Raw genomic sequence first — 14,325 nt, 5'->3', positions numbered from 1 at the left:
TTGCAAAGCACACTAAACGTTTACGGAGCTTTGCAAATCCAAATCCTATCAAGTGAAACAACACACGTCGACCCGTGGACGGATCGTTTCAAAAGTAAAAGGATTTTAGAAGCGTTGAGATTGATGCTTTTATTTTGTCTAAAACTACTTCTGGTGTAATGCTCGTTAGTACTTTACCTTGACGCTTGCGCCGCTTCAAAAGCCTTTCCCTCTCTCTTCTCTCCCGTGTACGCGCACACGCGCACGCCCTCATTCTCGCTCCCTCGGGCTTACACGCGCACACACACACGCACACAGAGGCAGACCCACACATTCACTATTACTCACTCCTTTCTCTTTTCAAAAGGCCCTTGTGAGGCAGATTGACAGGCTAGAATGAAAATGAGGCGGACGCTCGGTCACGACTCCAGTGCGTACGCGTCCTTTTGAGCAGACCTCTAAACTTGGATCGTATCACCATGGGAGCTATTTGGGCTACAAGGGACTTTTGTTTGTTTTTGCTCTTGTTAAATAGTCGCCAAAGCGCGGCGCTTCCAGAGATTCGAGGTGGGACCATTGGCGTGCGTGTATGTGCGTGCGCATGTGCAAATATATATGTATATATTTATATGTATATATATATATTTACGCGTGTGTGCGTGCGCGTGTACGTGTGTGTTTGAGACGGCTACTTTACGCACGCTTTCACGAGTGCGCTCTTGTTCTACTCTACCCAATTTACACGTTTGCTCTAAGGTTGGGAAGCTCCACTATGTCTCTCCTTTTCTCCAAACGCATGTATTTTTGCCCGATTCACCTTGACTATACTTTGTTCGTATTTACGTCCAGTGGTTGGCAAGGCTTGTTGAGATCCATGTTGACTGTGCTGTGTGGTATTCCAAGCAGACCCATGTGCAGAGGGCAGTGATGGCTGTCACATAGATGCGATTTGTCAGACGACCCAGGGCTCATACAAGTGCACATGCAGAGCAGGCTTTAAAGGAGACGGCCAACACTGTGAAGGTAATGTGTGCACGCAGCATCGTATCGGGGGGCCGTCAGAGACGTACTGAAAGATGACCTCTCACGCTTAAACTACTAAAACGCTCTCGCACGCACTCCACCGAAACAGTATGTGAGCGTTTTCAGGGGTGCATGCGAGTGGCCGTGAGGTGAGAGTGCTTCGGGAGTTTGCATGAGAGTGTTTCATTGGTTTGTATGAGAGTGTTAATTAGTTGTGTGAATTAGAGTGTTCCTTGGCGGGTGATGCTAGTCGTGTTCATGAGAACATTTCTGTAGACTGCATTACAGAATCTTGTGAGTGTTTCAGTCGTGTAAATGAGCAGTGAACTATCAGGAGCGTGTGCAAGAGAGTGCATGAAGAACATACAGAATTTGTTTGTGTTTCAGTATTAAGAGAGTACCTAGTGCACAGGTGTCAAACTCAAGGCCCGGGGGGCCGGATCTGGCCCGCCACATCATTTTAGGTGGCCCGCAAAGTGCTACTTATGACTTCAAGTTTCTGGCTAAAGTGCAGAATTTTCAACTTTCCTTCAACTTTTACAATTGTTTGTTATCAAGACCCATTTTTAACAGTTTTTATCAGCCTCTAATTTTGAAATGTGTACATGTGTGACAATCATAGTTCAAATTTATTTGACTTCAGTCATAATGGCCGTCCGACAAAAACCATAACTACAATGTGGCCCATATTAAAAAAAATCCCTTGGTCAGGGTTGTCCATGTTCATGCGAGAGCATTTTAAGCATTTTGCAGAAGTGAGAGCATACAATATTACGACCGTGTGAGAGCATTTAGAATTGTACACAAGTATTTCAGTATTGTGTATGAGAGCACATTAGTAGCCTGCAGTCTAGGTTTTTATCAATGTGTATTGCATCATAGCATTTCAGTCGTGAGCATGAGACAGTTCATGTAAGAGCATGTCAATCATGAACACAAATGACCGAAATGTCAGTTGTAGTGCATTCCAGTTGCGTGTGTGTGTGAACAAAAAGGTTTCAATGGTGTATGCGAACATATTTCAGTAGTGTGTTTGAGACCATTTCAGTATGATGTGGGAGCATTTCAGTAGTACTGTATTTATGAGAGCATTTCAGTCCTGTGTTTTGAGACATTCCAGCAGTTTGTGATATTGTTTCAGTTGCCTGTATGAGAGCATTTCGGTAGTGTGCATGAGTGAGAATGTTTCATTTAATGTCGACAAGAACATTTTCAGTAGTGTGTGTGTGAGTGTTTCAGTCTTGTGGATGCCATTGTTTCAATGTTACATGCAGCCGTTTTAGTAGTGTTCTGAGAACACTTCTGCAGGGCGCATTTCATTTTTTGCGTATGAGTGTTTCAGTAGAGTGTGAGAGAGGAATTACAGTGTGTCCCTGACGACCCCTCGTAGCATAAGATCACATCATTAGCCTACTCTGAACTTCTGGCAAATGAGCTGTACTGTACTCCTGTTGCTCAACCTCGGTGATTTATGTGCTGCTTGTTCCCCAGACATTGATGAATGCGACTTGGAGTACAATGGCGGCTGTGTACACGAATGCAATAATATACCAGGAAATTATCGCTGCACTTGCTACGACGGCTTCAATCTGGCCCATGACGGTCACAACTGTTTAGGTAAAATCAGCTGAGGGGGGGATTTTGATGGCACACATTAAATTTGTGTTGGCTCAGTGCGAACTTTCTCACACTGACTCGGGAGTTCTTTTCTTGCTTTCAAACTCACACACACACACACACACACACACAGAGAAAATGTAACCTAATACAAATAGTTTTGGTTTTGTTCATGCGCTGTCTCAAAAGTCGGATAAATATTTATGTCTGCAATGAAATGACTAAGGGGGGTAAAAAGCTGTATTTATCGTATGTTTGGGGCAATCAACAAAACAATGATGTGATGGATTTGCATCTGCTGATTAAGTTGAACCAATGAGTCCTAATTAGGGGCTGTCCAAACAGTTTCTACCAAATGCTGAATGTAGAAAAATCAATCACTGCAAAGGACTACTTTGACATTTTTCAGCTTTAGTCCATTGGTGTATATAGCAAAATACAAAAATTCAATATCCAAATGCCCACAAAATACCAAAAAAAAGCCTTCTAGAACAGCCAAATATTATTTGGGGTTATACAGAGGCACTTTAAATAGTCGCAGTGGTGTGAGGACACACAATTAGCGTGAGCTTGAACGTGATTGGTTGATTCTGATCGTGCCATATCTCTGGTTATAGAGCTTGAAACTGTCAGCAACCCTGTCAAATTTCAAATCTGAATGATTAAAAAAAAAAATCACCAATTATGTAAAAAGAATCTTCAAAATCAGGAAAAATCCTGTTTTTTCATTGCAAATGCTGTGGGCGTGTCAGATGAATGTGCCGAAAATACGCCCACCTCAAATGTCCACTCTAATGCCTCCAGTGAATGGTATAAATCTCACAGTGTAACGAAAAAAAAAAACCCTCCATGCGCATATGTCCCACTGCGATGTGACACGATCAACTCATCTATACTAAATAATATGTTACAATCGTAACTGATAATGCTCCCGATATGCTCTTAGTCAGATTAACGACCTTGGCACGTGTTTCATGCTTTGCCCATACTCTCAAATTAGCTGCTTACTTGAAAAAAACATATTTTCATGTCTTGTTTCTCCTAAAGGTTTTCATATATTAATCTTTTTCATTTGTACAGCGGGTTTTCACATACGTATTTCGGTAAATATGTAAATATACCCCAAAAACTTGGCATTTAAAAATTTCAGAAAGGGTGTGTAGGCTTTTTAATTCCACTGTCATATTTTCATTTAGTGCGGGTATACTGCTAAAAACAGATGTCGGGCCACAAATGGCCCCCCGGGTCATGGTTTGGACACCCCTGGTTGTAAAGACCCTGGTGAATGGCTTCGACTTTGAATTTCAGATGTGGACGAATGCAAGTTCAACAACGGCGGCTGCCAACACACTTGTGTCAACACCATGGGCAGCTACGAGTGCCGCTGCAAGGACGGCTTCTTCCTCAGCGACAACCAGCACACGTGCATCCACCGCTCTGTTGGTGAGTGTGCGACACGCCAGCACGGAATGGATGCGGCTGAACATTCTTCATATTTGATTCCAAACAGTTCGTTTTCTGGATGATTTAATTGGCTGACATTGGATATCTTAAAATAGACAATATAGACAAATAGCCTCAAAATCAGCAAAAAATCTGAGGATTTTTCCCTGTGCTTCTCTCTGTTGTAAAGATAACATCTACAAGACAACATAATGTAAAATGCTTTAACATTCTGGAAAGCATATATAACTTAACCTTAACATTGATCAAAGACAAGTTACTTCTATATTTTTTTCTTAATTAATTGACCAGTTAATGGGATATGTCAATTAGGGGATAGAAAAATATAACAGATGAAATGCAATCAAATGAAATGAAATCATAGTTATAACGTTTTTTGTTGTTTTTTTTAATAGAGGTAAGTTAATTTTTAATCTCTAATTTGATGCTTTCTTTGATTGGATCACTTTTTTATGACTCTTGTGCTTTGGGGGCTAATGGCCATACTAGCCTGAGAGCGCCACCATTTCAGTAGCTAAGCAGGGTCGGACCTAGTTAGTCCCTGGCCTGGTAATATCAGGTGCTGTAAGCTTCCAGGTGGAGCCCACCTTAGGTCTCTCATGACTTCAATCCACAGGGACCAGGTCTCAGGTGCATTGGGCCAACCACCCAATCGCCTTGAACCCCAAACGAAATAGAAGCAACAGCAATTATCTCTCCCCTATGCCTCACCCGAGGCGAAGAGAAACTAACTAAAACTTCTTGTGCTCGTGTCGATGGGGTTGGCAAACAAAGGTTAATCGCACCCTGATGTGGACACCAATTAGCTGTCATTGTGTTTGGCATAACATGATTGGCTCCTTTTGTGGTGAGACGATAGAAGGAAGACGTGAAAATGGAAGAGCATGTGAGAGTCCTTGATCTGATGAACGGTAAAATTAACTTTAAATTAACCGCTCCGACAGCACCGTTGTTAAAGGTAGGGTAAGATGCATTCTTTGCAAAAGTTTGCTTACCACAGAAGCAGCTCAAGTTTAGCCTACCACATAAATGTAAAGCACACAGCTGTGATTATAGCCCTAGCGATAGCTACAAACCTATGTAGCGAGCCAGAGCAAAGCTCTTTGCTAGACTAAACTAGAAATTGTACTTTTCTGCCAAATATTGAAATATGCACCAATTTCATCGTTTACCAATCGTCCCCACTTGTAAGACATTTCAGCACATTTGTATATTCACTGTGTCTTCCTAATAATGTGTTTTTCCCCTCCTACCGTTTCATTTAGCCTACTAATTGCAATTAAATTTTAAATTACAATGCTACAACCATAACTACTATTTATCCAATATCTTTGATATCCACTTTAGCGTCCAAGTTCTAGTTGTGGTCTTTGTCCTCGCCTTGTAAGACAATTCAAAGCGCTCGTAGTGACTGTGTTTTCACTTCTGGGGAACCCACGGGCTCGGTTCTAATGGTATTTTGATAGGAGAAAAGGGTTCTGGGGTTCTCCAGGTTAAAGTAACTCGTTCCACTAGACCGCCTTAAGCTTTATGAGCACGTTATCAATGATATTTTGCTCTAAGTTGTGCTAGAAGGCCAGAAGTGGCTTGAGTAGTGGAAACAATTTCTTTTCAGGAGCAACGGAAGGCTCCAATGTGTAGAAAATATAAGTCATTTCTTCTGTATCTTCTGCATACAGTAGAACAAAAATGATCAGAACCCTTCTGATAATCTCAGAGGGGAGTTGCGATATCTCAATGTTGCGTTCTAAGGCAAGACACGCCCTGCTGCAATATAATTGGCTGCTAGATATCAATGTTGTCGAATAAATAATCAAATGACTTTCCATACACTCGTGCATCTCTCAGCAATCAAACGTTCAAGTGAATTTTGAGTCTCCTTGTGAGTAACAAATACTCATACAAATTCAAGACTTTAGGGGCACAATGAGGCCTGACAGCTTCAAGCTGGCTTCCATCTCCTTCACTTTTCTTCCGCAGCGGCAACACGCTGTGGGAAAGAGGATGTCTGCATCCCCGAGAACAAAACAAGTTAATAAGTGCAACACTCGCCCCTGTGTGCTCTGTGTCACACATCACACTCGAGCGCCTTTGTGCTCTCCACTCCATCGGGTCCTGACAGGCCTTTTAAATCCTGAGGACCTGGCCACTCAGCTGTGACCCATCTTTACAATTGCTCCATATCTCATTTTCCAGCTGAAAGCATCAAGGGAGACCGGTAGAGCACACAAGCGTTTCACTGCGTTGGCCCTGGAAGCGCAAATTCCAGTGGCAGCGAACGCAACTCAACACCCTTTATAATAAGCAGCAGTTCGGCTAACAATAAAAAATTAAACGCGAGTTGATGTTTACTGTCAAACTAAACAAAGATGATTACACTTGGTGTTTTTAAAACAAACCATAGCTTCTGCTTTCAGTGTGTTAGCTTAATGCTAATGCTAGTTAACATTGCAAAGAACAGCAACACGTTGAAAGTTACCAGAAAAGTACTCTGTCATATAGTATATCTTCTGACATTAGCGCCGCACTGATGAGGTGGAGGGGAGTTAATATAAACCCTAACCCTAACCCTTGCGCTACCGTTTCTTTCCTTTTAGTTCAGTTTAGTATATTGCATCAATATTTTATGGAGTGCTATTTTTCTTCATTAGCGTACCCACTCCATTTTTTTTTTGTTATCTTTTTGGAAAAGGAGTTTTCTCAATGGGAAAAAAAGATGGTTTTAGTTATGAGGGTTGTCACGGAAAGAAGTACTCTCTTATTTCAAGGCTCCTCTGTATTGCTTCAGTTAAAAATAACATGGCAGTCAATGTTTTTGGATTGTTCCAAAGCCTGAGAACAATCAGACCCTCGCTAATCTCTCAGTATGAGCGCCTTTTGTGTGGAGCCGCTCGCTCACTGTAGGAGTCTGGAGAGCCTTATTGTGTTCCTCTGTGCATCCCAGAGGGCCTCAACTGTATGAATAAGGAGCACGGCTGCGCCCACATCTGCAAAGAGACGCCTAAGGGGGGCGTGGCCTGCGAGTGTCGCCCGGGCTTCGAGCTGGCGCGCAACCAGAGAGGCTGCATCTGTACGTCTGAAGCTTACTTTACACTACAAAGCCACAAATGCACACATGTGAGGGCTTCCGTTTGTGTCGCTCATAATTGCGTAATCTTGACCTCCATAGTGACGTGTAACCATGGCAACGGAGGGTGCCAGCACACCTGCGAAGACGCAGATAGTGGCCCCATATGCAAGTGTCACGTCAGATACACCCTGCAGCCTGACAGGAGGTCGTGCGTCGGTAAGTCGTTTAGCATTTGTTCATGTCTGAGTTTGAATGTATGCACACACCACACACACACACACACACACACACACACACACACACAAAAGACATTACAGTAATGTGTTCAACTTTCCCTCATTGATGCCTTATGAGTATGCTGCCATTGTATTAAATAATACAATCACGACCATGTCACAATTGCAGTCAGTCAAATTCAGTATTTATTTAATAATATATATATATATATATATATATATATATATATATATATATATATATATATATATATATATATATATATATATATATATATATATATATATATATATATATATATGTATATATGTATGGATAGAAAACATATAAACATTTGACTTTTTTGTTGTTGTTTACGTACAATATGCATTATGAAGGCAATTAGCATTCAAAAGCAAACAGTGGAACCTTTGATTTGAAGACCATGGGCTCTATTTTTTGCGAACCATTAATGACCGGCACGGCGCGTCTATCTGTGTGAGGGCGAGTTAGATATTGTTGGTAATTTTGCAGATGAACCTAAGATGGTGGCTCTGACAATATGACAAGCGGCTTCTTTCATTCCTTGTAATAAAGTTTAATAAAAATGTTATGGAAGTTTTGAAACATTCTCAATAAACGTGTCCACAGTCACTTGTAGTGACACTCCTCCCTCGTGTTTCATATTCTTTTACCAGTCACATACTTCAACATTTATTAAAATCTAGTCTAACTGTTGGTGCCATAAAATGAGAGACAAAGATATAAGACTTGATTTGTACACTTTTCCAAATAAGAGGTTGAGTTTTAGTAGCACGGTATTCCAAAAATAACAGTAGGAAAAATGTAAATTGTAATAATGAGCAGTTAAAAGTTTAATAATGATCACTATTTGCTCAAATACGTGCGCTGAATTTATAGTGAATTTATAGTGAGAACAACGAGTGTACTAGTACATGGACTTAAAGGTGGGACATCAAGGATTGGACATTTCCACAGTTTGCACTCATTTAATGATTCCAGTGTTTAGTATTTTCCCCACAGCTTAGTCAATGGAGTTAGCATTGTGTTTTGAGGTTCATGATACACGAGCTATAACATATGACCACTTGTCCAATATACGAAAATCTGCCTCGACAAAGGTAAGTGTGAGTTAGTTGATTTTGTTGAAAATGAACTCATAAAAAGTCATAACAACTTTCACCGTCAAAGGCTTCTAATTTACAAGTATTTCAGTGAATTAAACCTGACAAAGCGCTGGTAAACCATCAAAGCTGTAAGTGCTTCACAACTCCCCAAAGATTCGTCCTCCATAAAGTCGAACTTTAAGCTATAAAAAGCACGCAGACCTCCTTGTAGGTCACTCAAGTGTGAACTCATGCTATGCAGACTATGCGGACGCAAATGTGCATAGCTCCATTGGATCTCATATACAGTACTTTCCAAAGATACCAAATATATCAAGATTCATTTTGGTTAAATGTGTATGAAGTTGTACAAAAGGCATCCAGAATATTTCCATTTGGTGGAATGGTGCAGCTATAAAAACAGATATTGTGATTGGGGCTAAGGATCTTTTCCAACCTCAGACCTACACAGGGGAGCAGGAACAGGGCAAAACTGCTTGTTAAAATAGCTTTGCAGTGTGTTTTGTCATATTTCCTGTCGAAATAGAACGAAAACTCCACCGCAAGTCGACGAGGGCACAGGCCGGGGGCCAGCTTAGTTTCAAACTTTGTTTCTTTAGTCAAGCGGAGCTTATTTTGACGAATGAATGAAAACACGGTAACGGGGGAAAGCACTCTGAGTGGACCATGAAGGATAGGGATCAGGCTGCAGATATCAGGAGATATCTTTGCTCCGCCGTGGCGGCTTTTTGCATGTGTGTGTGAGAGTGTGAGGTCCAGCCATATATCTGTGTAGCCTTGTTTTCAAATTGGGTCCCACGCAAGTGTAAACATGTTGCGTGACAAGCACTAACATTAGTGGATGTACTTACTTTGGATGTATGAATTGTTGTGTTTTTAATTGTTTCATCCCAAGATACTGTATAAACTGAAGCACGAAACATGTACAACACAAATTACGCCCCCATGAAGCATACCTCAAACGAACCACTTAGAATTACAGTGGACTAACTCCAAATTTGTCATTCCTTTAATAGTTGAGTGCAGTTAATTGGAAGATTCTTGATGAAAAATGAACTTTTTTTCCTTGCTCAAAATATGTATCACAAGATTTTTAAAGCTGTTTGGTGACAAAACAAAAAGTAGACAAAACATAGTCGAAGAGAAGAACATTTCTGAAGAAAATATATTTATTGCTCTATGAATGAGATTAAAAACAAACAAGGTTCGAACAGAAAACACAATAACCTGGCAAAATAAATGTTAAAATAGTCCATCTATTATCCCACTAATAAAAATTTCACATTGTTAAGTCATATTGTCGCTTGGGATATGGGGATGCTAAGGGAGAAGAAATAATAAAACAGAATCATTTTAGGGAAAAGAAAAACACCCAGAGAGGAAAAACAAGATAAAAAATCTCTCGCCAATGTAAATGAGTCTATTAGTTATATTATCAAGCTTAAACAGAAGTGTCCAAACTATGGCCTGGCGGCCATTTGCGGCCTCTCATCCATTTTTTTAGCGGCCCACATCACATATTATATATGACGAGGGAAAAAGGGAAAAGAGAATGAAGGATGGAAAAAAAATAGGTGCCACTCGTACTAGTAAATTGGTTACTATACTGTAGACATTTCTGCAAAGATAAGTAACTCTAACATTTTTTTATACAAAACACTATAGTGAATAAAGATAATTTGATGATAGAAGCAAAAAATGGTTTCTGTGTCAGGATCCAATTTATTAACTGGTTTGAATATGGTTAGCTGACAATTTTTTCTTGTTCTGGTTCTGAAAGTGATGACGGGATTGGCTTTCTGTTCAGTGCAGGAGTGGATCGAGATATGTTCTGCTTTGGTGTCTTTACAGCACAGCAATATACTCAAAGAGAGAAGGCTACCTTTTTTTGCTCAATGTACCGTGGACATAAAAAGTAGACAAAGCCCTGCTCAAATATCGGGTGTTTGTGATTTATAAAAATGAGACCAAAAGCAATTATTTCAAATAGTTTGCAATTGTAAAAGAAATGAGAGGGAAATTAAATGACTTGAATTCTGATTTTGCACAAGTCTACACACCCTCTTATAAGTGAGACATGCCGGATTTAAAGTGGTTCTGAGCAACCTTTTACAATTCTCAGATATTACGGTTGGCTTTTCCTGACACTTTTTTGCTTTCTATCAGAAGCCTGAAGGAAAAGCAGTTGAAGGAAATAGTGTGGAGGCATGCCGCTTCCATTGTGCTTTACTCTAGTGATGTGTTTTTTTTCCAGGTGGTGAGCGTTGTTGTTTTGAGCCAGACATACTTTTTGGAAAGGGCCAAAAGTTCAAGTTCTTGGTTCCATTAGGACATTGGACAATGTGTTATTTCAAAATAAAAGTCTGCAAGAACATCTGAAATGTATTTGTGGTTAATCAGTGGCACGTTAAATGGTAGCAGGTGTCTCCTAACTCCCAGTTAGCATGAGTTTAAATATGAACAGAGCCACCTCCCATTTATAAGAGGATGTGCGCCTTCATGCAACCAAACGATTTCTTTTATTTAGATGTTCCCTCTCGAAAAGATTAAAACAACATTCTCAACTGATCCGTACGGGTTACGTTAATACTAGAATAAAAAGTCAAATGGTTGACCTCAGTCCCATTTTTTTCGTGTAAGAAAAAACAGGCCTTTCGAACAGGGGCGTGTGGACTTTTTCTATTCACGGTCAATGTTTGCAGTGTGAGTGGAATGGCTATTAGTGTTCATCATGACTTGCTTTGTTTTGCCCAAGCAGTATCTGTGAATAGTGACTGTGTGCCCTAAGCTCTAAGCTTTGTGTCGCAGAGCGAGACGAGGCCACCACCGAGTCGTCGGACCACAACGCCACGTCCTTCGCCGAGGTGGACAAACGGGTCAAGCGGAGGCTTCTGATGGGTAATATAGCAGTCTGAACGTCAGTCCTTTGCCTTGTGTGATGGCATGCGGCGCTGCCAGGAAGTGCGGGGCGTTGAAGAAGCGAAATGTCTAGTAAACCAGAGCATTCCTCAGCCTTTTGAGCAAACTGTGAAATGACTGCGCACTCACCGTCTCGCCCACTGCTTCTCCCCTGAAAAATATGCACTTGTGACAGTGTGGTACATTTCACATTTTCCTTCCATTTGGGAAGGCTCGAGTGTGAAAGCCTTGTCTCGACGCTTTGGATTTGACAGATGTTCAGGTCGCTCCCTACATGTTAGTCATAAAACTTTGCCAAATGTGTGCCTATCCTATAAGCGCTTTCAAGTTCACAAGCAGCCGTTAATCAAAACGCCGTCAACCTGTAATTAAATCCCCCTTATGCAGAGTCTGTTGTCAAATCATCGTTTCATCGGTAGCCGTTGCCCAAACTAAGTCGTTGCGGTTGTAGTTTCCCTCGGGGGGCTGCTATGACTGAAACCATATAAATGAATAATCACCTCATTAAATGATTACATACACAAAACAAATTGACGCGTAACTGGCTTCGAAACAAGAAGTCATAGAAAATGGTTGCAAGATTTCACCACGGCCAAAAGTGAAGGCAATTTGAAATTTTGGTACAGATTTTAGAAAAAGAACATGAAATAAGCACACGATTTGCTTTGGTGGAGAATCCAGTGGCTGCCGTGCTCTGGCCCCAGGGTGTTACGTGTCACACCTGTGCTCATGTAGTTTGAAGAATCAGAATTTGTGATGTATCCAGATAGTCCTGGAAGTACAACTGAATGGTACACAATCCTACGCAATACTTCCACTTGGAAAGAATGTGGAATTCAAATAATCTGTTCCAGACACCCAAAAACTATCAACAAAAAATATTGTTTTTATTTTCTCTTACAACTCAAGGCAAAAACAACCCCATCGGTTTATTAAAGTGTGGTGATGCAGTCTGTGTGACTTTTTGTGTCAACTTGTAGATCATTTCATGCCAACACTGAATTGCTTTGCGACGCAACTTACAAAACGCTTCAGATGAACACACATCAAATTCCGAAATGAATGACTGAGTCACGTGTGAAAAGATTTTGATTTAAAAAAAAAATGGTCCAAAATGGAATCGTACAAAAACAATGGCATAGGCAAACCGAGGTTCCACTGTTTAGCCTAAAACTTATTAACTCGACATACGACTTCCAAAGTTTGTTACCAGCACTGGTACACAGACTACCTTTGGTAGTAGGTGAATAATCAATGACTAAATGTTCAAAATGTGTGTCATGTTGTGTGTGTGATTCTTTTTTTCTTTTTCTTTTTTTCCATTCGAGTACATTGCATTTGTTAAGTGTATGTTGTGTTATGTGACATGTTATGTCCGCTGACTCTAGTCCTGCGTTCTTTGCGAGGACAACTTGGAGAGGTTCCAAAGATCATTGGCAATGTGTAACATGACCTTTTTGGCCGTGGTTTTGTTCAACCACAACCACAGTGAAATCTGGTTGAGCTTTTATTCCAATTCTTTGGATATCCTTTTTAAGGTCTATGTCCATGCACTAGTATGCTCCTTGTCCTCACAAATAGGATGACTTTGGCAAGATGAGTAGAACAACCACATCTTACAAATGAATCCAAACTGTATACTAATTGACGAATGTGGGCAATCAGTATTACTAGTGACATAAAATTATATTAATTAACATCCAGCACTTTAGTTGTAGTATTAGTAGTGTGGAGGCTAGTAACACTACTAGAGCCAATGAGTAGGCATGTGACGTGCACTAGTGTCCTTTTGAATGCCACTCATTGTGCAGAAATGTCGTTGTAGTAGTAAAATGTAGTTGTGTACATAATTTGCCAAAGTTGGCCTACCATTTTGTGACACTATGAATAGCTTTTAGTGCACTATTAGTAAATATTCAAATGACTTAAAGTCCATGCGCAAGTATGTTCTTTGTCCTCATTAGTTGGGTAACATTCACATAGGTTACCAGTAGCACATCTATGGTACTTGTTAGGAAAAAACGTGCATCAGTTGACATCTGCACACTACTATGCAACTGATGAAGCACTAAATATTAACAGGGCAAATTTTTCACTAGTAGCACCGGTCACATGATTTTGACAACTTGTGTCAGTTTCGCTCGCAAACTGAGGGTTCCCAGATTTTTTTGATTGATTGCATTGATTGAATCTTTTTTGATTGATTGCAGTGTTGGGTCAGTGAAGTAAAATTTGGATCACCTCCCCCTGCATCTTTAGTTGACTTGCGGCTATTTTGATTTTGGTTTGACAAATAAAGAATAAAATGTTTCCATGCACCCCTCGCATTGGGCTCGTGTCCTAGCCGTTGCTGTTTAGTGATTGAATTAGAATTACTATTAACCTTTGAGCCGTTTGACATTTGAATATACTGCCAGAAAGCTCAACTCGCTATGATCCGACTTCATTTCCCATGATTCATTGACAGGGAAGCAGGAAGTAGTTCTATATCTCGTGTGAGGTGCATGCGAACGTAAACAGTTTCCATTCCTTTTTAATTGGTTTATCTTGAAAATTGCTCTGACAACTGTGTGATTGACACATTGCTCACCCAATTGCCTTGCTGGATTCAAAAAGAAACCAAACTAAAAAAAAATGGGACGTCAGAACATGACCGAACTAAAATCAGGACAAACCAAACACACGTTGTCAAAATCCGTCGGGACTCAGGACACAAGGCGCAAAATACTGATTTCCGGTTAAAATGTGATGTCTGGTCAAACTTGATTTCAAAGAGATTGAATAAATATAATAACATATAAGAAATAAGATGTATTAAGCAAAATCTTCATCATAGTAACCAATATGACTCATAGTATCATATGCACTACAACAAAATGCAAATACACT

At 40.4% G+C, this 14,325-nt stretch overlaps 1 protein-coding gene across 7 annotated transcripts in view; it reads left to right on the top strand.

Annotated features, from left to right (window-relative positions):
• Positions 1–295: 295 nt before the first annotated feature.
• Positions 296–14,325, top strand: part of scube2 (signal peptide, CUB domain, EGF-like 2) — a 35,978-nt gene continuing 21,948 nt past the window's right edge. For 2 of the 7 annotated variants that reach the window (XM_088413544.1, XM_088413542.1), the window contains exons 1-7: positions 296–546; positions 883–1,002; positions 2,494–2,619; positions 3,928–4,062; positions 7,028–7,153; positions 7,253–7,369; positions 11,326–11,415. In XM_088413544.1, coding sequence (XP_088269670.1) covers positions 459–546; positions 883–1,002; positions 2,494–2,619; positions 3,928–4,062; positions 7,028–7,153; positions 7,253–7,369; positions 11,326–11,415 — 802 coding nt within the window. In that variant the 5' untranslated portion in view covers positions 296–458. The remainder of the gene's footprint in view (positions 547–882; positions 1,003–2,493; positions 2,620–3,927; positions 4,063–7,027; positions 7,154–7,252; positions 7,370–11,325; positions 11,416–14,325) is intronic. The other 5 variants (XM_088413547.1, XM_088413546.1, XM_088413543.1 and 2 more) reach the window with 4 other exon arrangements.

Source organism: Hippichthys cyanospilos, chromosome 4 (genome assembly GCF_059441005.1).
Source record: "Hippichthys cyanospilos isolate Australia breed blue-spotted pipefish chromosome 4, RoL_Hcya_1.0, whole genome shotgun sequence".
NCBI lineage: Eukaryota > Metazoa > Chordata > Actinopteri > Syngnathiformes > Syngnathidae > Hippichthys > Hippichthys cyanospilos.
The sequence above is the reverse complement of the archived record's forward strand: the minus strand, read 5'-3'. Positions and strand labels throughout refer to the sequence as shown.